We start from the raw sequence: 22,636 nt of genomic DNA, 5'->3' as shown, positions 1-22,636 counted from the left end.
TCCCTGAAGGATCCCTGAGTGAGAGATACCTTTCAATGAAGGATGTCTGGCATGGAGCTCTAGTATTTGGTATTACTGAATCTTTGGAGTCATCTGGACATTACTGCATGGTTTCTAACCATTGCAACTGATGCTATCTCAGCTATCTGAAAAGTGGATATAGCTAATTCTTTCCCTTTGCCATTAGCTTTGTGAAGTACATTGATGAAGAATTGTATATTTTTGATTCTCTAAATTGATTTGTCTTTAGCAGAATTGGTTAAGGGTTCACCCTAATGTTCTAGACATGTATCTACTCGTAGAAGGACTCTTGCAGTCATGCAGAAATGTGAAATGAGCTACAGTTGCTCTTTTGATGCAGTGAGTCCATAAATCTGTGAGATAACCAGAATGGGTTGTGGAAGAGGCTTTTTTTCTTGCAGTATTGTCAGACCTGAATGGAGAATTGGATTTTCTTAGTAAGAATAAACTGAGATGATTAGATGTACCTTCCCTCTCACTGACAAAGCAATCAATCCAGTGCAAAATGAGAATTGATGTGAGCTTCAAAACTTTTAATGAGGCATCTGAGCCAAGTGACAAGATGGTCCAGCTGGTTAATAGCTCATCAAGAATTCAGTTCAGCTAACACTTCAATTCTGTAATAAGACATGTGTAACAAACATAAGCCTTGTTGTGAACTCATATCAGATAGCAAACTTACCCGTTTCTCTTCTGTGGATTAAATAGCAATTTTAAAGTGAAAATAAGTAGATGACCTCTCTCTTCTAATACTAATTATTTTTGTATTGCACAGCACTTTGATTACTGTCCCTTATGTTCAGCCTTTCAGGATGAATAGATTGAACAAAACTTTTAGCCATCTCTTTTTCTGGACTTCTGTGTAAAGAAGCACAAATGCTGCCTAGAGCAACCCTAGAATAGAAATGACTGAAGCCTACACAGTTGCTTGCCATTCCTAGACCAGATTCCCAAGGACCCAAGAGATTCCGGAAGAGGTCATGCCTAAGCCATAGGTTTCATATCTACGTTTTAATTTTTTTCTCTTGCTGGTTGTGTGGAGACCAAAGGAAAATATAAAATTGATATGATAAAGTGTGAGTATAGTTCTTAATTTACTCTGAAGCTGTGTTCTAAAAAGTGCGAATTTCCCAAGGGAAGCTGAGATTAGGCAATATACTGATTAGTCTTAATAATTGCTTTCTGCCAAAGTGGAATTTGGTTTAGTTCCTCAGTTTGGCCTACTTGCTTTGCTTATGAATGTGTGTGCTCATGTGAGAGAGTGGGGTGAATAGTAGTATGGACTTGTTTTAATGTGCGCATTTACACACAACACAGTTCTGGAAAACAAGCTAGTAATCTGATAGAGGTTCACATTTGGTATGATTTTGCTGATGTTTGATTTTCCAGGGAAAACTGAGGTGCTTTACTACCAGTTGCATCATATTCATCCTTAAAATTTAAGTGGAAACCTAAAAATTCACTGGGTGAATTCCTTGAAAGCCTGTCAGTAAGGCAGACTGTTCTAGCCCCCATGGAGGTGTCCGGGTTTTGTCTATTGTTACCTTTCCAAGAAAGACTTGAGGTATCGGTGGCTGCCCCAGTCTCTGTGTCTGGTGCGTGCGGGGTATGAGCCTTCCGTTTGGTATTGCACATAATACTGAAGTGCATGAGTGTAGCCGTGTAGGAATTCTTGGCATTGCTGAGAATAAAAAAAATCCCACAGTGCTACTGAAACAGAAGATGCATTTTGTTATTGGGATTCACACTTTCAAGATTTCGTGTGACCTTAGATAAAGAGGAAACATGCTGATCTACTGTTGACCTGCAGAGAAACAGAAGTGTTGTTCTGCTGCTCCATTCGTGATTCATTTTGTCTTTGCGCCCTCCTTACACTTCTGATCTCACTTCTGCCATTTGTTTGATGTGAGGAAGCAAGACAGAATGGCTTCAGATCTCACCATGTTAGTGGGTTCATCTTTGATTCAGTGTTCCTGAGTTTCTCCCTTTACAGCATCTTTGTTCTGGCATGCTTCAGTTGTTCCTTACTGCCAGGTTCCTGTACAGCAATAGCAATATTAGTAGACTTGTTATGGATGTTCTTGTGGATGTATGGGATCTTCAAAACTTGAGGATTTACAGTTGAAGACCTGTAAGGACTCTATAATTGTGACTGTTACAGGTCTGTTGTGTTTAACTATGCTAGAAATTGGTGCAAGCAGGCACAGACTCAACTTCTTGTGCCTTTTCTTTTACAAGGAGACTCTGAAGAAGTCTCTTCAAGCATAGGTTCAGTCTATAACACTGCTGCCACCAGGTGTCCTAGATGCTGTTACTACTGCTGCTTGCACAGGTGATCCTGTGTATGCAAAATTGACTACATCTGAGGAATGTAATTAGTGGTGGTCTTCTCACCCTTCCCCTGTGGCCATCAATCATAGCTTCATCAAAACTGGCAAACAATTGTGGGATAAAATGGAGAACAGTGGTAGTATCTTTCAGTAGCATACTTAGGTTTTGGTTGTAAATGCTGTCTTTTCAGGGAAGGCAAAGTTCTGTTGCTTTTTTTCTGAAGCTTGCTCAAGTATTGACTCTTCTAGCATATGTATAACTGACTTCTTCAGACTAAATCCTGACTACTGAAGGCTTCTGTTTGATCACAGAGTTCCATTTCCCTCCTTCCTCCCACCATCAGTTTCCCCAAGTATCATTTCTGTCAAGATGTATGTAACTTGTTTCTTTAATTGTAACCTTCAAGTAGCAGCGATAAACTTGCATATGTTTGCCATATTGCATACCTGTTTCAATGGTAAGGCAAAGGACAAGAAGCAACTTAATTTTCAGGCAAGTCTTTTTTATGAACTAACAGCATCTTCTAAAGAATTTTTTGCCATGCTACTCAGGTTGTGCATTGAAATGCCAGAAATGAAAATACAGAAGACAGTGCACAGATTCTTTTCACCAGGAAACGGAACAACTAATGTGAATAATCTGCCAACCTTTCACTTGGGTTTACTACTTGTGTACTTTGCTGAAACTTAAAACATATTGAATACCTTGTGTAAAAGGAAGTCTACAAAAATATTTACCATTACTCAGGAACTTTAAAAGGTATAATAGGTAACTATTTTAGGTCTCCTCTTTTCTACCGTGTTAGATATATGTTATACTTTAGTGTTATCTTAAGGTGGTTTGCATACTCCACAAAGCCTGTCTGTAGCTTATGTAAAACTGATTCTTCTCATGGAGGCTTGCCAAACAGCAGTGTGAAATTGTGCTTCAGTAAGTAAATGTTAACTTGGCATTGTGTTTCATTCCACTATGCATCCTCATGAACTTTGTCTTCCATCTTCAAACTAAGACAGAGGAAGGGGACTGAACAGTACTGGTTACCAACATCTGGAAAGCAGAAATACAGAGGTCCTCAAATTGTCTCTCTATATTTCTTCTGTATTGATGGGATTAGCAGCTTTATTTCCATTACAGGTGGTTGTTTTGGGACTCTCAAGCATAATGCCAAGAAAGAGAGCATGCATTGTTCTTCCTGTCCCCCAAACCATGTGAATTCATGCAGCTGCAGAGATTGATTTTGATTTCTGAATTTGATAAATATGGATAAGGAAGCAACACTGGAGTAACAAGCAAGAAAACCCTTTCTTCTTAAAATCTTCTTAGAAGCTTTTGCAGAGCTGTTTTTGGGGATGTATGACCTGGGAGGGAAGGTTAAGGAGTTTGTGTGGTGTGATACCTAGCCTTCTGAAAGCAATGGAAGCCCAGGTCTTCTTTTGTTTTTCCCTTTGGTTTGATGTCTTGTCATCCTGTTCTACCACCTGCCCCTGCCCCCCCTTTTTAAAAAAGCTTATCTTTGGCTAATGCATATGTTTTGGGAGGGAGAAAAAATACTTGATTTAACTAAAGAACAATAGTGCATAGTAAGGTGATCAGTTTTAATAGTTTACTCCATACATGTGTTGAGTGCAGCCTTGGAGCATTGTCGGCTGTGTTCTGGCGAATCTTGACGTAGTGGCTTTTCATGTACAAAGTGGTACAAAGGGTATCCTAATCTGGCATTTATTATCCTCAGTAGCTGCAGTTTTAATGTATTGCCTTTCTAAACTCTTTATTGAGCAGCTGGCAATCTTGGCAGCTGATGGTGTTCCCCAGTATGCTGGGAGTCTCCAAGTCCCCAGTTTATCAAGTGCAAATTTTCTATTCAGACCTTACAATTTTGTGTAGAGGCTATAGAGACCTGCCCATGAAAGGTTGGACTCTTGGAAGGTAAGAGAGCTGTAGCAGGAAGTATGCATGAATCAAGAGCTGTCTGCAGACTGAACTTCTTCCATTAGGTGTGCAGACCTGATTCCCAAGTCTGTGGTTTGCTAAAAGTTTATGTAAATCTACAAAAATTACATTATACAATTAAGCTCTAAAGCAGGGTGCTTGAAATGCTCTTTTTCAGAAACACTACTGTCAAATGGAAAAAAAAACCAAACCTTTGCATACATACTTTTGGAACAGCAACTGTTTAACTCCATTTAATAGTTTTTTCGTGTTCAGTGGTTTGTAGAAAGGTATACTGGTGGAAGTATCTGTGGAGATCCTTGATTTAAATTCATGTCTCTTGCTGTGCAGGGATGCATTTTGAACAGTCTCTTCTGCCTCCTTTCCTTTTTTCTACCTAGTCTTTAACACTGAAATGTCTGAAGTGGTTTGTCTGTTGACACAGAAACATAGATGTGGCTCTTGTGCACTTAGACGTCCATTTCTAGGTACCAACTACGTGATGTTGGATGATTTTTAAGATGAGTGGGTTCTTTGTTGATATTTTGTTAGTCTAGCTCAATGGTCACTGTGCTCATTTTTCCTCTTAGCTGCTAGATTTTTTCAGGATGAGAACACTGCAGCCCACAAAGGCTCAGTTCCATTAACAGCGCTGAGTATCGGCGCTGTCTTGCTAGCTTCTCCTCTGATGACCCCTCATTAACCTTGCCTAAAAGGCTTGCAAAGCCTTTCTCACATGCAGCAGAAATGCACACAGAAGGACATTTGTCTCTTCTGTATACTACTTCTTCCTCTGAATAATAGGCTTGGAACAGTAGTGTCTTCCTCTCAAATTTTTAGATATTTTGAATGTTTGATAAAATGCTGCTTGGTGTAACCTCAGCACAGATAGGTGATTTACCTTGGTTGTGGTTCTGACTATCTGTAATTCAGCAGCAGCGTTTTGAAGTCTTTCATGGCTGTTTATTTTGAGACTATACCATTTGAAGGCATTTCATTGCTACTGAGTTTTCTAGTGTGCTTTTTAGTGCACCTCTTTGGACAAAAGCTACAGTAGCGTTGCTCTACTGTAGTTTAAAAACAAACCCAGTAATAACTACCCATTAACTGTCCCTGCAATACAACTACATAGAATTTGTGGATCTAGTTGTAGGATATGCAGAAGGGTAGTAAAATCTGTCTGTAGTACGTAAAGTGTCCAGTCTTTCCCCATTTCCTCTTTATTGCTTATCCTCCTAACATTGTGGAAGAGGGAGCAGCTGTCTATGTTGTGCTTTAAAAAAAAAAAAAAAAAAATCCAGTTTAAAGTTGATGCCACCTCTGAGTCTGCTAATTTGTAGAAGATAGAGATTGTGGGAAGATTTCTAGCTCAGGTTTGCCCTGGCCCTTTGATTATGTTAATTTTACTTGATATTAAGAAACAAAGTCAACTTTGAGGATGTACAGAGTGAGTTAGCAGATTAGTTTCTTACATGTAGTATTTCGTTATCCACTTGCTTGGTATCCTACAGCATGTGTTTGAGAGTGAAGTGCGGTGTGTCTCTTCTGCATATTTATATTAGGTATAATGTTGTCAGCTGAATTGTCCTAGAATTTAGCTCAGGCCATTGGTGTCAGTAAAAATGGACAGTGGAGGCAAGATCCTTAATTGAGCTTAGGCTGGACAAAGAACAGACTCAAATGGCCTGAGCAAAATATGATGCCTTGCTAAGGTGGGTCAAGTGTCCGAGCCAGGCTCTCCAACTGCTTGTGACATGTGCTTTGCAGATGTGTGGTGTCTTGTCACCATGTTCCAACAGAACTTATAAGGGCTGTGGAAAGAGAAAGGAAAATAGATGAGAAATTACTCAGATTTAACAGTTATGTGAGCAATCCACTTGAAATTTAAGATTAATTTAGGTGCCAGAAATCTATTTTCTTTCCTGAATAGATATTAAGCCGTGTCTGAAAAACATCACCAGAGGAATATAACCATTGGTACAATAGCTAATCTTGGGGGATTATTGCAAGAAATAATGTAAACATCTCTGATAGCTCTTTCCTGACCAAAAGAAATCAGAGGGGAGGTACTCAGGATAAATGGAAACAGCCAAGAAAAGCCTATTGAGTTGTTCTGAGCCGAACGATTGTTTCACTTGCTGACTGTTTCTGTTCAGGCCCCTGGCACTGCAGAACCCGGGGTCACGTGCTGGGAAGCCTTGCTGTTTGTCCTGGCTTGTCAAAACAATTTAATGTAGGTGGAAAGGCATGAATGAAATGAACAGAGTGGGCTTGATGCATCTGTTTCAGTTTGTTTGAAGGGCAAGCTAGTGATTGGGATGTGACACTTAAGGCCTCCAGGGAAGCTATCAGTTCAGGAAGAACAATGCTGGCCATTTTATGAAATAGTTAAATTCATTTTAGGAAGCAAGCTCTCCTACAGTTAGACAGCTTTGTATATTTTTAAATGTTTGGACTATATCTGTTCAGCATGGGCCAACTGTGATACAAGAATGTGATTTGCTAACTTTGTAGACTGAGGACACTGCCTTGTCTGCTTATGGTTGCTTCATTATGGTAAAAAAAAAAAAGGACTGAGATGGGAGGAAGGGTATCCATTTTTAAAATTTTAATATTAGGAATTCCAAAACAAATTGGTCTTTGAAGGCTAGGATATCAAGCCATCTATTAATAACTGTTGTTAAAGCTGTAGTTTCTTTATAAAATTATACAATTTCTACAGCTTTATGGAAAAGCATCTTATGCATCTTTCTATTTTGTTTAGTTTCTATCTGATTTAAAAATAGAAGAAAACATTAAATTTCTGTAATCGACCTTATAATTTGTGATACTGGAATGTTAAGTTGCAAATCCTCAATTTTTGCTTCCAGATGAATTCAGCAAATATATGCAGAAATGGTCCTCTTTAGATGTGGAGATGGAGCAGAGGGTCTTGCATTCCTGCAAACTCCTGCTCAAAGGCCACAATGGAATCCAAATACTGTCTCATTTGAAAAACACATCTGGACTTTTGAGTCTCTTGGAGTGTGCAGTTATAACTGAGGATTGTGAAAGCTGCTACCTTTCAAATTTTGGAAAAATGGTCTCTTAAATTCTCATTAAGTGATGGTGGGTTCTTTTTCTCTGCTATAGCTCTGCAGATTTAGTATGATGTAAGGTTCTGGTATAGGGAAATACCAAGTTTTAAAGGTGTACTTGTAACTTTTAAATTGCGTGTTAGCATGCAGCCAACATTGCAGGTTGCATTAGAATGTAGTTTGTATATACTGTATGTAATGAGCCATTGTCTATACAGATTCATTTTGTTGATGTAATTGCTTGTGAGATCTAATATTTTGCTGAAAACTATGTTTTTTTAAAAGTATATTCACCCTTTTTGGTTGCCTAGCGTTAGTATTCCTTTAAGGAAGGAATATAAACAGCTGTTATGGATGAGTGTATGGGTTGTGTATCCAAGGAAATGAGGGTGGTTAAAGGTAGTATGCATTGCTAGTCTCATGAGACAAGTGGTGCCTCTGTCTTTCTCTTACAGTTCTGTTTAATGTTCACTTTTGCTGCTGCAGTATGCTACTGAAGGATGCAATGTTTCCTTGGTTGCAAAAACATTGCTGCCTTCCCAGGGTGAAATTTGTTGGCTGGTGTTTGTGCCCAAACTTGTCCCAGATCATTAGGGCACTCTTTCAAAGAAGTGTTGAATTACTTCTTATATTGTCACGGTCTTGTTGATATTTCCAGTACCAGCACTGAAGTGTTGAGTGTCCATTTTAAACGTCACGGATACGTTTGTAGGAACATGATGCTACATTGATGTGGCCAGAGAGAGAAATGAGTCAAAATATGCATGCCTGTTACGAGTCTGGTCATTGATAAGAGTGATTACCACTTGTTAGTTTCTATTTGGGGCGAGTAGTACAGTGGTAGGCAAAACTGAGTAAGACCCTTAAGGGAGATTAGGTTTACATAGATTAAGATAAGAATTTAACGACAAGTGTAGTCTAAAAGTGGTTGGTAGTGTTTGTGGTAGATAACTAGGTAGAATACACATAACAAAGTAAATGTAATCCAAATGTAGATCTGAAATCTAGTTTTTGGACAAAAAGTGCAAGAGTTCATATTATGTAGCTGAATTTAAGTGACATAAAAGTAATTGTTGTAGCCTTATTTTTGGAAATACAGAACACAGCTATTCATTATATTTGAAATGTGGGTTATGTGGATCAAGTGTAGAGGCTGAGAAGACTGTTTCATTTAACTGTAAGAATTATTATATTATTGTAATTTTGTATTCCTTGAAGCAGAGTGTTCCTTAGAAACAGGTATGTGTGGTCTGCTGACTGATACACCTATTGCAGCTCCTTTTCTGTATCGCAGATCTTCGTAGTAGTCGTAATTAACTGGCTTTGAACAGGACCTGTATTGCATTATTACAATGATAGGAAAACTGGGTAAGATAGCTCAAGTGGAAGTGCTGTTTCTGTGGTAAAAAAAAACACCCAACACCTAAGCAGAATTCATGAATACTTAAATGTTTGTGGTTCTGCAAACATGTTACTTTGAAACTTTTTTGTGCAAGTGTGCTTTTGCAGGAGGGAAAAGAGATGGTAGTGCAAATTTCTGCAGAGGGAAATAGTTGCAGGATTAAACGGTTTTGATGTCTGTAGGCTAAATTTGTGAGACATCGGAATTCAGCATCTTCCTAAGCAAGTATAATGTGCTGAGAAGTTACTCGTCCTTGAAGTGTTTTTAAACTTTTTCTGGAGGGCTTCTTCACTTCTGAAAACTGGAGCTTCATCAGGAAATGAAGTTTGGAAGGGTTTATGATGGTTTAGATATTAGCATGCTGAATGGTATTGAGAAAACATTACCTGTAAACAAAGGAGGAAGAACTATTGCCTGGAGGACAATAGGAGGCTATAAGCAGTATAAGTAAACCCTGGGTATTTTTACTACCTCCTTTTAATTGAAAAGGAAATAAGGAATGAGGTGGTTTAAAATGATTACTCAGGCTTGACGAAGTCACTGGTTGTTCCTCAATAATTGTTAGAAACAGTGATTCTAAAATTCTGGTCTTGAAGTTTATTCTGAAATTGTTGTGGGTTTGTTTTGTGTTTGGGTTTTTTTAATACAAGCTGCATATGGATCTAATTTTTGTCATTCAGTCATCTGACTAGTGTGATCAATAGAAGTTTACAACACTGTATGACAGACACAAGGTGACTGTTTTCTTTTGAGATACACAGCTTATTCTGGTAGTAGCTGCTCAGTCTTGATATCCTGTTGTTGGGTAATACAGCACTAGTGTTTAGGAATGCTTTTTTGTGATATGTCTCTGGCCAGATTGCTTTGTGTCTCTAGTGTGAGTTATGTTTTTTGTTTTCCTTGATGCTAAATTACAGGAAACTTGCTTAATCATGAGGTCATGCTTTTAATCAAAGTAAATCCAACTCACTTCCTTATTCTTCTACAGTTATAAATACATACTGTATGTCAGAGAGGTATGATGCTTTACACCTATATGGAGGGTTGAGCCAATTGTTACCAGTGGTCTGATTTTCAAACACATAGGAATACCTAAAGACTATTATGTACAACGTGAGAGGTGCTTTAAATGATCCAGTTTTGTCTACTCTTGAGCAGTTGAATATTTGAGGATGTTATATCCCATCCCCACCACCCCCCCCCCCCCCCCTTCCATCTTGAGTCAGGCAATTACATTAGAGCAGGGGAGGAGGAAACAGGAAGGGGAGATAATCTGCAGACTCTCAATTCTTACCTCTGAGAGCAACCAGACTTTAAGGAAAAACATATGATAAAAAAAGACTATAATAGTGTCTTCCAAATAGACTATTTAGGGGTAGTTTCAGACAAAAATAGCATTTAAAACTGCTGATTCTTACTTGTTCACTGACTGTACCCAGTTGTTTTTCAAGTTGCTGCTTTTCTGAGTGAGAAATAAAGCAAAGCTTTCTGACATACCTTTTTCTTTTTCATTAGGATCGGAAGCTGTCCAAGTCAGAGAGACAAAGATTTAAAGAGGAAGCTGGGATGCTGAAAGGGCTTCAGCATCCCAATATTGTCAGGTTCTATGATTCCTGGGAATCTACAGTCAAAGGAAAAAAGTGTATTGTTCTTGTGACGGAACTCATGACATCTGGAACATTGAAAACGTAAGTAAATTAAGGCATGTCAAAAGCATGTAAGAATCATTAGCATAAAACCAGAGCTCTAGAAATAGGTATTTCAGATAAAATAAGAACTTTCCAGAGGGCTAACCTTGCATAAGGAAATACTTACTTAACAAGAGTCTTACTGGCACTGCAGGTTATGATGGAGCATCCTTTAGAAGTACTACCTAAGAGAAATCTGAAGGTGTGCCTATGAGAGCAGTTTCACCCCGTGAAGCAGTGGAGTGAAAACTCGGCCTGTTTCCAAGCCAGAGTTAAAAGTAGACACCAGTGCGAGGGCCCTCTGGTGGCACGTGGAGCCCCGAGGCCTTCGCTGAAATAACGCCTTTGCCTCACACTGTAGAAACTTGGAGAGCTGAGCTTGTTTGTGAGCATCCAGTCACCATTAATCTACTGGAAATAAAACTGCCAGCATTTGCAGTTCAGGGATTGCGAGTCGTTGTCTTAATTCAATGCCTATTTAAGTCTTGGAGAGGCATTCAGATCCAAAATGTGTAAGCAGGCTGCAGGAGCTGGAAACAATTTGCAATCTATTTGGTTAAAATAGCCCGTGGACGTCTTGTGTTTTTACGATGCTTATTGATAGCCACAAATGGGCATAGCTAAAGAAGGAAAAAATGGCTCTTTGGGAGTCTGGATTGCAATTATAGGGAAGTGTTTGTCTCTTGAAAGTAGTACTGGAGGGCTAAAGATACTGCAACTTTTTTTAGCCATATGTTCAGGGAAGACTTTTCTGAGCTTGTTTAAGGTATTTCAGATAAAATAATAGATCTGTTGCTTCATGTGCTGTTTTCACAGCAGTAGTAAAGTAAAAGCTTTGCAGCACCCTACAGATGCCTTTAAATGAAGTTACCTATTTTCATTCTAGAATATATAGTTAGATTTAACTTTTTTCTCCCTTTCTTACTCCTTTCTCCCTCTCACAGATTTTAACTTAGATGGGTATCTTATGTGAAGGCATAAGCAAGATGATAAAGTAATAATAGACATTTATACCGTAGGTTGTTGGCAGGAAGATGTATCTCAGATTTGCTGGCTATAGGATTATTTTGTACTCTGAAGTAAGAACATACTTTTGCTTTACCCAGAAAGAACTAAGACTTTAATTGAAGATGTTTTAAACAGTAGACTTCTGGGTATTTTTCCCCACTTACATAGTTTCTGTTAAAACTGTGATTTAGTTTATTCTTGTCCACTTCACTTGAGACTTGACAGGTGAACTGTATGGGAAATTTAAGATGTTATGATATGATACATGTCAGATACTTTGAATATCATTATTTCATGTGTCTGTGTCATATTCCTAGATGTACACTGCACACTTGTGTTTGCTTATGATATTTTACTATTACTTCCATATCTCTTTTCCAGTTTGTTTACATTGCCTATATTTAATGCAAGTGATACCTACTTTGTTTTGAGACTTGGGACATTGTTGTCACTTGATGTGAAAAAGTAAACAAAAGTGTATTGACATCTTAAGCTCAATTTTCCTTTTTTTTGGTATTTGTATACATTTATATATAAACACACATAAATAATGTGAAAATATTGTGGACTCATTCTTTTGAAATGCTGTCTGGGCAAGTTTCTAATTTTGCATGAAGAAGAGTGTCTACTTCTGCAAACCAGTGGGAAAGTTCTACAACTCAATTGTTGTAAAGAGTTAAACTGCTTTCTGGTATTGCATGCCATCATGGGATTAAAATGTTTGGGGAAAAAAGTGATTTGTCTATTTTAAGTCTTAATTATACTATTAATGAACACAGCCATTTTTAATCTGGCCTAGTTTTATCTAAGGCTGTTGGAGTGTGTGTTGCTGTCCTGGTTCTGGCCAGGCCTTTTATGGTGGAGGGATATAAGGTGGTGTGGAAAACAGCTGGGGTTAACTCAGTTCACCTGGGCTGGCTGCTTAGGGAGGTTGACTCTGTCCTGGCCAGAACCAGGACATCTCCTAATCACTTTGAGTGTGTCAGCTATCTGGTTGGACACATACCTACATATTGACCTCTAAGAAAACTTAGTGTTTTCTCTAGCTCCTTGAGCTGAGATACTATTGGTCAATGTCCTTCCTGCTTAGAAACCCAAGAAACCAACCTTGGGACAGAAAGCAAAGATAGTTCCTGTTTCTCTCTATTTATTAAAGCAAACTATTAATAAAGCCTCATGTTTTCTTGTAATCTGTGCAAAGATCAAGTATCTTTTTGAAGTGGATGACTATGACATGAAAGAGATAAGAATAGCATTGATTAAGCAGGAACAAGTTCAGTAGAGGCCCACCAACGTGGTCAGGTGCTGGGGTACCTGCTTGGTGAGGAGGGACTGAGGGAACTGATTTTGATCCTCCTGAAGAAGGAGGATCATTTAAGGAAGACCTAACAGCTGCTTTCCAGAATATATAAGCGAGTCAGGCTTTTCACAGTGGTGCATAGTGGGAGGATTAGAGTCAACAGTCATAAATTGAAACAAAAGAGGTTCAAGCTGACAAAAGGAGAAGCTCTTTCATGGGTGGTGGTCAGACATTGGAACAGGTTGCCCCAAGATGATGAGTGTGCTTTGTCCTTGGAGATAGTAGCATTCTGACGAGATACAGCCCAGGTTTACCATGTCTGACTTTGATGGCCCTACCTTAAGCAGAAACTTAAGACTTAGAAACCTCCTGAGGTCTCTTCAAGCTTGAGTTATCCAATGATACTAGGAAAATTAAAAGCATGCTAGCTAGTAGAGTTCTCTATGTTTTTCTATATTTATATATGTTTCCACTTTAAAATGGTTTCTGCCCTAAGTGACATATGACTTAGTTCATGACAGTGTTGTGGAAAAATGACAGCAACACTGCAGGATACTGGGTGATGGTTGGACCCAGGTCCTTTAACAGTGAGAAGCTGGCAGTAGCCTAGCATATTTGAAACCAAGAATGTAATTAGGGATTCCAGATGCTGAACTGAAGTGCCCCTACCATGTGATCTTTGGAACAGGCTCAAGGGAGATGAATGAGGGTTGTGTCAATAGCGAGAATTCAAGTGGTAGCTGATGTGATCCAGAACCTCCCCTTCAGTTTGTCTCCTTCCTTGGCTTGGCTTTTTGTGTGCCTGTCTCTCAATTCTGTTTTGAGACTTGATTTCTTTCTGAAACTGGGTCCTGATGGCTTTTACAGATCTGTTTTCACAGCAGGATTATTGCTAGCAGCTTGCTTTTCCCAGATTTTCTTTTCAACTGGAGAACCTAGAAAGGATTAATATACTGTATTTTTATGTTGGCATTCATTCATGTGATTTCATCAAGACTTCCCCTCCTGATTAAGTGGATATACAGAAGACACTTAATGCTACCAGGGAATAGTTGAACTTGACTTGTTTTATTTTGAAATTGTAGTTGCTAGACTCCATGCTGGTCACAGAATTTACTACCAATCTCACAGTAGTGTGAAACTGGTCTTTAACTGAGTCTTTGACTGAGTGACATTGGCTGAATAAGAATATAGTCCTTGCTCCACACAGCAGGCTAGTTCCTTTCTCTAAATATATTTCAGCCCTTTTTCAAAAGGAAGACAACAACACAACAATCCTTCACTTTGCGTTGTTTTACCTAAAGAGGGTTTGTGAGAATACACTGCTGGAAGGCACTTGAATACTGTGACACATTATTCACCTTATGGGATCTGAAGTTAGAGTAGAATAAGATCATAGTCTTGGGTCATAAACATTGGAAAATATTTTTTGTATGACGTTTGACTCTTCTTGACATAAGATTTTAAAAAGTGGCGATGTTAGAATAATTAAGCTTGGATCACATCCTACCTGCAAAGGGACACTGACTTTACGTATGAACTCATTCAGTTACTTGCCAGAGCTTTTAGGAACACTTCTCTGCCATGTCTGTATCTGCCCATACTTCTGAAGTAGTGAGCAGTAGCAGTCAGACTCAGATCATTGAACCCCATCCTGCACCAGGGAAGTGATCTCTAAGAATTTCTAACGTGCTTGACAACTCCACAAGTAAATTTGAAGCAGGTTTAAATTGTAACCTGGAATCCTTGACCGGAGTGCTTGGCCTAGTACGTGTGATTAAGGTATAACAACTTCAGAGCTCTCCCACGGTTTGCAACCGCTCTGTACATACTTGGTGGGTAGTGTTTTGGCTCTAGTGGCCCTCCCTCCCTCCCTCCCTCCCTCCCTCCCTCCCTCCCTCCCTCCCTCCCTCCCTCCCTCCCTCCCTCCCTCCCTCCCTCCCTCCCTCCCTCCCTCCCTCCCTCCCTCCCTCCCTCCCTCCCTCCCTCCCTCCCTCCCTCCCTCCCTCCCTCCCTCCCTCCCTCCCTCCCTCCCTCCCTCCCTCCCTCCCTCCCTCCCTCCCTCCCTCCCTGTTCCATTTCATCAACAAAGTGTATGACGATTAAAAAAGTTTCAAAATAAACAGTAGGAAAAAACTACACAAACCAAAATACCTCTTAAATGAAATGGATAGAGAATTGTTGTCATGCATAAGCTTTTAACTCTTTCTCAGGGAAGTGGTGCCTTGAAATTCAGCAAGCCAACTGTCTAATTACCATAGGGTGACTTTGTATGCAAATGAGTTACTAGCTATGGATCAGGCATTTCACATTTATCTTTCAGCTCTATAGTCCCCTGGCTAAAAGAAAGTGAGTAGGAAAGTCTGAATAGGGCAGATTAAGTTTTAGGATGGGAGATAATCTTCAGCTCCTCTGAAATCTTGAAATGCCCAAGTAGGTTTTAGCATGGTGAAGTTGAAATTTGTATATCTCTCTGTAGCTATTGCTTACAGACTTCAGAACAGCAAATGAGACACTGTAATCTATTGTTAGCAGAACCTGTTTAACCTACTGTTAATTTTTTCATTAGGTATTTGAAAAGATTTAAGGTGATGAAAATTAAAGTACTGCGAAGCTGGTGCCGTCAGATACTGAAAGGCTTACAGTTTCTACACACGCGCACTCCACCCATTATTCATAGAGATTTAAAATGTGACAACATCTTCATTACTGGCCCCACTGGATCAGTCAAGATTGGAGACCTTGGTCTGGCAACCCTGAAACGAGCTTCTTTTGCCAAGAGTGTGATAGGTAAGCCTCTCCTCTTCTGGAGGCTGGTGAGCCAGTCAACCTATTTGGAAACTTAAGTCTTTTAAGAGCTTTCCTTAAAAGTATGGTTTCAAAGGTACATGGTCAAAGCCTGAAAACATACAGGCTTTGTTTCTTGGTGGCTCAGGTCATTCTTTGTTCCTGATGAGATTACATGTTGAAACATTGGTTGTGCTTTTGATAAACGTATGTTGATATTAAGTATTTTGGTTTATAGATTTGTTGCCCTGCCCAACAGTTCAGTGTAACATTGTTGATAAAACCACTCTTACTACGTATAAATTAATATGATGCTTTAGGACATGTACAAATGCATTTTGGTGACCAAACAGCATTTTGATATTTAGTCTAGCATTAGTTTAGACAAGCTTTTTTGTCACTGGGGTTAATATTAAATCTCTTACACTTTTGAGTAATCAGAAACTAAGGTATATCAAAGAAAGTAAATATATTATATCACAGTCAAAATGTGGTATAACGCCTTACTCAGGGAGTCTATAGAATGTGAATTTATGTAAGCTAGGAGGATGCATTGCGGAAGTATTGCCTTGTACGTGCTCTGCTCTTTTGTGTCCACTGATAACCCTTTTCAGAAATTGGTTTGACGAGACTAGAATAGTCTTCCTTGTGAATTCTCTAAAGAATTGGTTTTATCAGCTTTGTTTTTATAGTTGGGTGAATAGACTGGGGGCAATGAAGTTGTTCTCACTCTCAGTAAAATGCTTGCTAAAATGCAGTATTACTCAACAGTCCTATACTAGATTCCTAGATGGGATCACTGGTGTATACCTGTAAATTGTCTTGCGAGCTGTTGCTGAAATATTTCCTGCTTCTTAACCAGGTCAAAGTATTAATAGGGAAGAAAAGCATACAGTGTCAAAAAATTGTATTTTCTTAAGCATACTCACCCTCAAATTTATCATTGGAAAATTCCCGCTTTATATTTGGCTGTTGACAGTTAGCCCTTGGATAAATGGCTGCAAACTACATCCTTTTTTGTGTTTAGCATGGTGAAGACAAGGAATGTGACTATAAAATGATCTGTAAACCTTCTTGAATCTGGTGTCTGCAGGAAATAATTCTCTGCTTAAATTTACTAAAAGCAAACTTGCATCTCTGGCTTAAAGTAAATCTGATCATACAACGCAGTCCCTTTGCTTACAGAGGGGACGCTGTGACGCTTTACTGGGCAATAATTTTCTGCGCACTATTTAAATGGGACTTGTTGAATCTCACGCTCTATGCCTGTAACTCAATCTCTCTGTATTTCTGAGTATTTTTGACTGTAGGATGTTCCTCACTAATGCCTGTATCTGCAGTAGGCCTATAAATATACTGCAGGTGGGAAGGTAAGTATATGAAGAAAAGGGCTCTGGTGAGTGGCCTTTGCAGAAAATTATTTTTTATCCTTTCTCCATGAAGATTTATGTTTGTCACAGAGTTTTTCATTGCAAGGCCTTTCCCAAACCATTCTACTTGAAAAAGTAGATGGAGAGCACCAGATCAGAGACTAGCTGTGGGCTCTTACCAGTACTACTTCTTTTGCAGCAGAGGGCAGTCGGGTAATTTTTGAAACAAGACTTAATGTGCCTCCTTTCTTATAGGGAGAAAAGGTAAGTGTCCTAACTCTCCTTAGTATTTGGTTTGCAGCCTATGGCTAGTCTATAGTTTTCCCCTCTTATCCCCTCCCCTCCATTTGACTCCAGCCTCAGGAGTCAAACCTCCATCTGCATCATGCAGTCTGTTTTGGTACTTTTAACAACTAACATAGACAAACCAGGAATTGCATCGGTCCTTTCATGCCGTTCTTATTCCATAAAGGCCTTGCAATGAAAGACTCACAAAGTATATTGATGCAACAGAGTGACTAAGGGTTTCCTCCCTCTCTTTTTGCCTCCACTTTCTCTTGTCTCACAGGTCTGCACATCCACTTCCTCCTGCGGTGAGTAACGCCAGCAGCCTCTGCTCGCTTTGAGACATTTAGAGTCTGAATCGTTCTTTTAATTTAAGGTACCCCAGAGTTCATGGCCCCCGAGATGTATGAGGAGAAATATGATGAATCCGTTGATGTATATGCTTTTGGGATGTGTATGCTAGAGATGGCTACGTCTGAGTATCCTTATTCCGAGTGCCAAAATGCTGCGCAGATCTACCGTCGAGTGACCAGTGTAAGTCTCTCCTAACTACTGATTCTAAAGTTACCACTACTAGCAGCAAAGGGGGTACATCTGGGTAGTATGATACTGTGCAAGTATGTGTGTGGGGAGGACAGAGAAGCTGACAGGAAGTTTTTGGGGCATGGGTGGAAAGGTATAGGATAGTTGAACTCATCAGTCAGTCAGAAGCCTGTGAAATATGTGAATGGAAAAGAAATTTTGCATATGTTCATACTCTCCCACTCAGTATATAAGAAGGTATTGCATAGGGTTTAAAAACAAAAACCAAATGACAAAACACATTACAGTAATAGCAGGTTACTTTGGAAACCACTGAGGGGATGGTGGAAGTATTTCAGACTTGAAGGCTCTCTGGCGACTTAGTTCTTGGAAATAAAGCTGGACTACAAATTCAGAGCACTTTGTCTTAGGTACTGGCCAAGGCAAATCATAAATTCTTAACTGTAGTGCATTCTAACTGTCCCTTAGTCACTGTGTGTCAGGTGCACTTCTTCAGTTATGCAGTGGAAATACATGATAAATAGCAGGAAGGTACATCCACCTTGAAAAGTGCTGGTAAGTGTAGTGGTGATGGAAGCCTTTGCAAGTGAAACCAAGTAAGACCGAGAAGGCAAGCAAGAGATTTGAATTTGCCTACAACTAGATGAAGGGGAATCTACAGACCTTAAATATAGGAAGCAGAACTGTAGCACTAGAAATAATCAGAATGGTAGTGGCTAGATTTACTTTGTGATCTCTAAAAGTGTCCTGAAGACTATACCAGTGCAGTAAAACATATGCTCAACTTTCTGTTCTAAGCATTCAGAAAGAATAGTTGAGGTGGCCATGTGGGGAAGTAGACACTTGTGTTGGATTTCTCAGAAAACCAGTGTGATGTAAAAAGGGAGGGTAAAAAAACCTATCTGATCTGTAGACAGGTGAATGAATTCTGGTTAATCTTTTTGTGTATATTATCTTGAATAATTTGAGAATTTAATAAACAACTTAGCTTTGGAAAAATAAAGTGCTCTTATTCCTGGTGCCTCATGCTGTAAGAGGCAGATGTAATTACTGACATACACATGTGGATGGAGGGTCTTCGTGTCAGTAGTGCATCCTGATGAAAGGTTCAGTCAAATAAAAGACTATCCCTTATTTGAATGGGAATATTGGAGAGCCACAGAAGGAAGGAGAAAGAATAAATAGTTCTTGTTTTTTGAACAGTTGTTAAAAGAAGTGTGTTTATATACATACGCGCACTTACACACAGAGACAGTGAGCTTTTTGATGCATGTAGGTGGACTTACCTGTAACTTTCTAAATGGAGAGGAAACACAAGGATAATGTCTAGCCTTTACCGTGCCAACAGCATAATCTGCAAGCTCTTTGGATCAGTGAAAGAAAACTTACGTATTTTACCAAAACAGTCTTAGCAATACCTTTGGCTGTGCTTATATATGTCTTGCCAAGAGCCAAAGCAGCGTAACTTGGATGGGTGTTTTTTCTCAGAAGAGGTACCTGATGTAACTTCACTGCCCCTTTGTGAAGCAAGTGCTAGGAACTGAGTTGTGCTGAGAATCAGCTTATGAGACAATCTCAGGCTTGGAAATCCTCAGGTCTTAGCTGTTTTTTCCTCGTCTGCGAAATACTTAACAGTTGGAAAGTCTTTTAGTGGCTTGTAGCAGGCAAACTTGAGATGTACCAGGGTTCAACTTACCATTTGTTTATTGTGCTTGATGCTTTTTTCTCCCCACTGTTTTTGGCTGACTTTTGAACATCTAAAGTGCGTGAGAAACACTGATAATTTTTTGGTCTGTCCGACACAACCTCCTCTGCTGCTGCTGGTTCACAGATTTAATTGAATTGTTGGAATTTTTTTTTGCTGTTCTGTCTATTGCTTGAGAGCTCTAAAATATACTTTGATATAAAATGAAGGAAATCTTGTTTTCTTTCAGAAGGAGCAAAGGACAGGAAGGTAAATGCAATGAAATGTATGTTTGCATGCTTCTAGGCAGAGAATGAAAGGCTGTGTGCTTTGGTATATTGGGGTTTGTTTATTTCATTGTAGTAGCAAAGTAGTTTGTATATCAACTACCCCCAAACAAACCAAAATAAACCAACCACAAACAAAAGTTGAATGGAAAATCTTTCAATGAAGTGAAGACAGTATTATCTGAAAATGAAGTATAAACCTGCCTTAACTAATAATGGAGGATTCAGTGTTTCTTCTATAATGTGGAAAGCGGAACTGCGTTAAAGTGAAATAAAATACTCTGTGTTCTTTTCAACACACTGAAAGCTCTGTGAATCATTGGGAAGAGCCATATAGTTTTCTGTCCTTGTTCTTTGCTCCCTGTTAAAGAAAGTAAAATTTTCCTTAATTTCAAAGGAGACTTTGGATGTTTGGACAACATCTGTAGTGAGGGGTAAACCAGTTGAGAAATTGAATACTTAAAAGAACAGTGTGTGAACCATTACAGTGGAGTCAAACTTCTGTATAGGTACTTGGTACTTACCAACACATTTTTCTTCCGGTGTATGTTGGAAGGTGAATGTGGTTTGTGGAAGATGTTTAACATTTCCATTTCAACCCCTTAGTTTGCTACTTTCCTGTGCCTTAAATGAAAGGATATTTATCTAGATGCTTACACAGACACCAGAGGGAAAGACAATAATATCGGTGTGTGTTGTTAGTTGCGAAAATATCATGCCATGTGGGAGCTTGCAAGCTGCTGAAACCCCAAGGACCATAAGTTGAAAATGTGCCACTGTCTCAGTGCAGTTGATATGTATTTGAATTAATTTATTTCCCTCACCCCTTTTGCAGTAACTCTTACGGTTAGTAAAAAGAAGAGTTGCTCCATTAAGTTAAATCCTTGCCATTGCTTAGGACAGAAGCCTGTAAAAGGTGTCATAATGCCCAGGATGTCCTCTCAGGACTGGACTTGGTACTACTAGATTACATTCTTTTCTCCTATTATGGCTGTTTGCTGGTCTCTTTTTTCCCTTTTTTTTTTTATCTTTAGGATAGCCTTCAGACACATTGTGTTTTAACGTTAACCTTTTGTGATAGGGATTCTACAAGCTGATGCCTGGATACTGGGTGTTGGGTTGGGGCATTTGCCAGGAGTGCTTGGAGTACTTGGTTTTGTGTTCCAGCTCTTCTGTTCAGGGTCTTCCTTCACGGTTAGAAGCAATTTTCTGAATAAATAATTGTTGTGGTTTAGCCCTGGCCAGCTGAAACTGGGACAGTAATACAGTTAGATAAGCAAAGATCTAATGAAGTTCCTCCTAGAGATGAGATACTTTTTGGCCCAGATAGTTACTGTTGTTTCACATCTTGGATAACAGCACTGCTGCATGAGTCTGCTGTTTGCAAAGTGCTTGTCTACATTGTCTCACTGGAAAGTTCCTGGTTTTTCTGTATATCAGTTCTAGGGTCAAGTTCCCAAGTTTCCCTGGCCCAAGAAACAAGAGTAGCAATTTCATTGCTTTTTTGGCTCACTCTAGCTGCAAGAATTCTTTCATTAGGATAATTTGGATAAATGCATGGCTTAAAAAAACCCAAAACCAGACACAACTCTTGACAAATTGTAGGGCTCAAGGTGTTATGCTGAATTTTGTTTTACAGTTCTATTAAAGAAGTTGACAGGAGTTTGACATGAGTATTGACCTCTGTACTTGCATCCCTAGCACACCCAGTCCTTTAGAAAGGAACATGAGGTCTGCATGTCTTGTCACTCCAGCATAAAGGAACTGAGCCTTTCTCTTTGTTTTCATTAAATCAGTGTTGCAATTTTGTTTCCAAAAAACCCTTCTGTTTTCTTTATTGAAGCAGTTCCCTGCTGTTCTTTGAAGAAGGTTTCAAGTAAATCAGTAGTTAGTACTTAAAATGCAACTCCTGGGACTTTTTCCTTACTGGGGGAGAGTGGTGTATGTGGGGAATCTCCTTTGAGGTTTGCGCAGTGTGCCTCTTCATCTGGGACTGAATGCATCCAGTCGGCACTTATTGCTACTTGGCATCAGAAAAAACACCATCTAAGCCTGTAATTAATTGAAAATAAGCCACACTATTAAGGTAGTCTTAGCTGTGATTTAATTTTTCCCTCCCTTGCATTCCTGTGCAGACATGACGATGATATACTACTAGATTAGGGCATGGGTCCATCCCCTGCTTTTTTTTTTCTTTCTTTTCAATTCTGCACCATACCAAAGCAATACAGACAGTTCCCATACAAATTGTGATCAAGACACTTAATTCTGTTACATACTCACTTGCAAAAAAACCCAATGTATTATCTTGGTAGTATTTAGAAAGGTTTCCATGTCTTTGTTCCTCTCTGGAGATGGGTATTATTTCTTTGACCTGTTCCATGCATATTTGTCACAGGAGATACTTGAAATGGGCTACATGTGCATTTAAATGAAAACAGAGCTATTTATAGAACAGACATTTTAAGTATGATTTCTTAATTTAGTCTGGGAAGCAATGCAGTGAAGGCATGACTAACTACAGGACCTTCAACTGCTTTGCCTCAGCCTCTGGTAAGACAGATGTAACCCATGAAGTTACCTCAAAAGCTAAGCTTGTTTTTCTTCCTGCTCATGTTGCAAGTACCACTCACAGATGTTGTATAGACTTTGAGTATTTCTACATTATATTTCATTCATGTTTTCTGCTTGCAGCATAGCCAGTATTTTTATAAGTGCACAGAAGTACTGGTTACTCAATCCAATGCTTGGATGTCCCAAGTCTAAAATTTTCTAGGCGACTGACTAGTTCTAGCACTAGTGAAAAGAGCATTTAATGGGTTTATTGTGCAGATTTGTCTCATTCTTGCATATCTACTGCTAACATAGAAATCCAAACGTATTAATTGTAAGAAAGTTTATAAGACCAGCCTCAGTTTCAAATG

The 22,636-nt window shown here is 39.2% G+C and overlaps 1 protein-coding gene across 1 annotated transcript in view; it reads left to right on the top strand.

Moving 5' to 3' along the window:
• WNK1 (WNK lysine deficient protein kinase 1) overlaps positions 1–22,636 on the top strand; it is a gene marked incomplete at its 5' end in the record, with an annotated part of 101,013 nt that overhangs the window by 23,229 nt on the left and 55,148 nt on the right. Inside the window, 3 exons of the mRNA XM_084276363.1 lie at positions 10,276–10,448; positions 15,326–15,546; positions 17,575–17,732. Coding sequence (XP_084132489.1) covers positions 10,276–10,448; positions 15,326–15,546; positions 17,575–17,732 — 552 coding nt within the window. The remainder of the gene's footprint in view (positions 1–10,275; positions 10,449–15,325; positions 15,547–17,574; positions 17,733–22,636) is intronic.

Source organism: Gallinula chloropus, assembly GCF_964237585.1.
Source record: "Gallinula chloropus genome assembly, chromosome: 1".
Taxonomy (NCBI): Eukaryota; Metazoa; Chordata; class Aves; order Gruiformes; family Rallidae; genus Gallinula; species Gallinula chloropus.
This window is presented reverse-complemented; position numbering and strand designations above follow the sequence as displayed.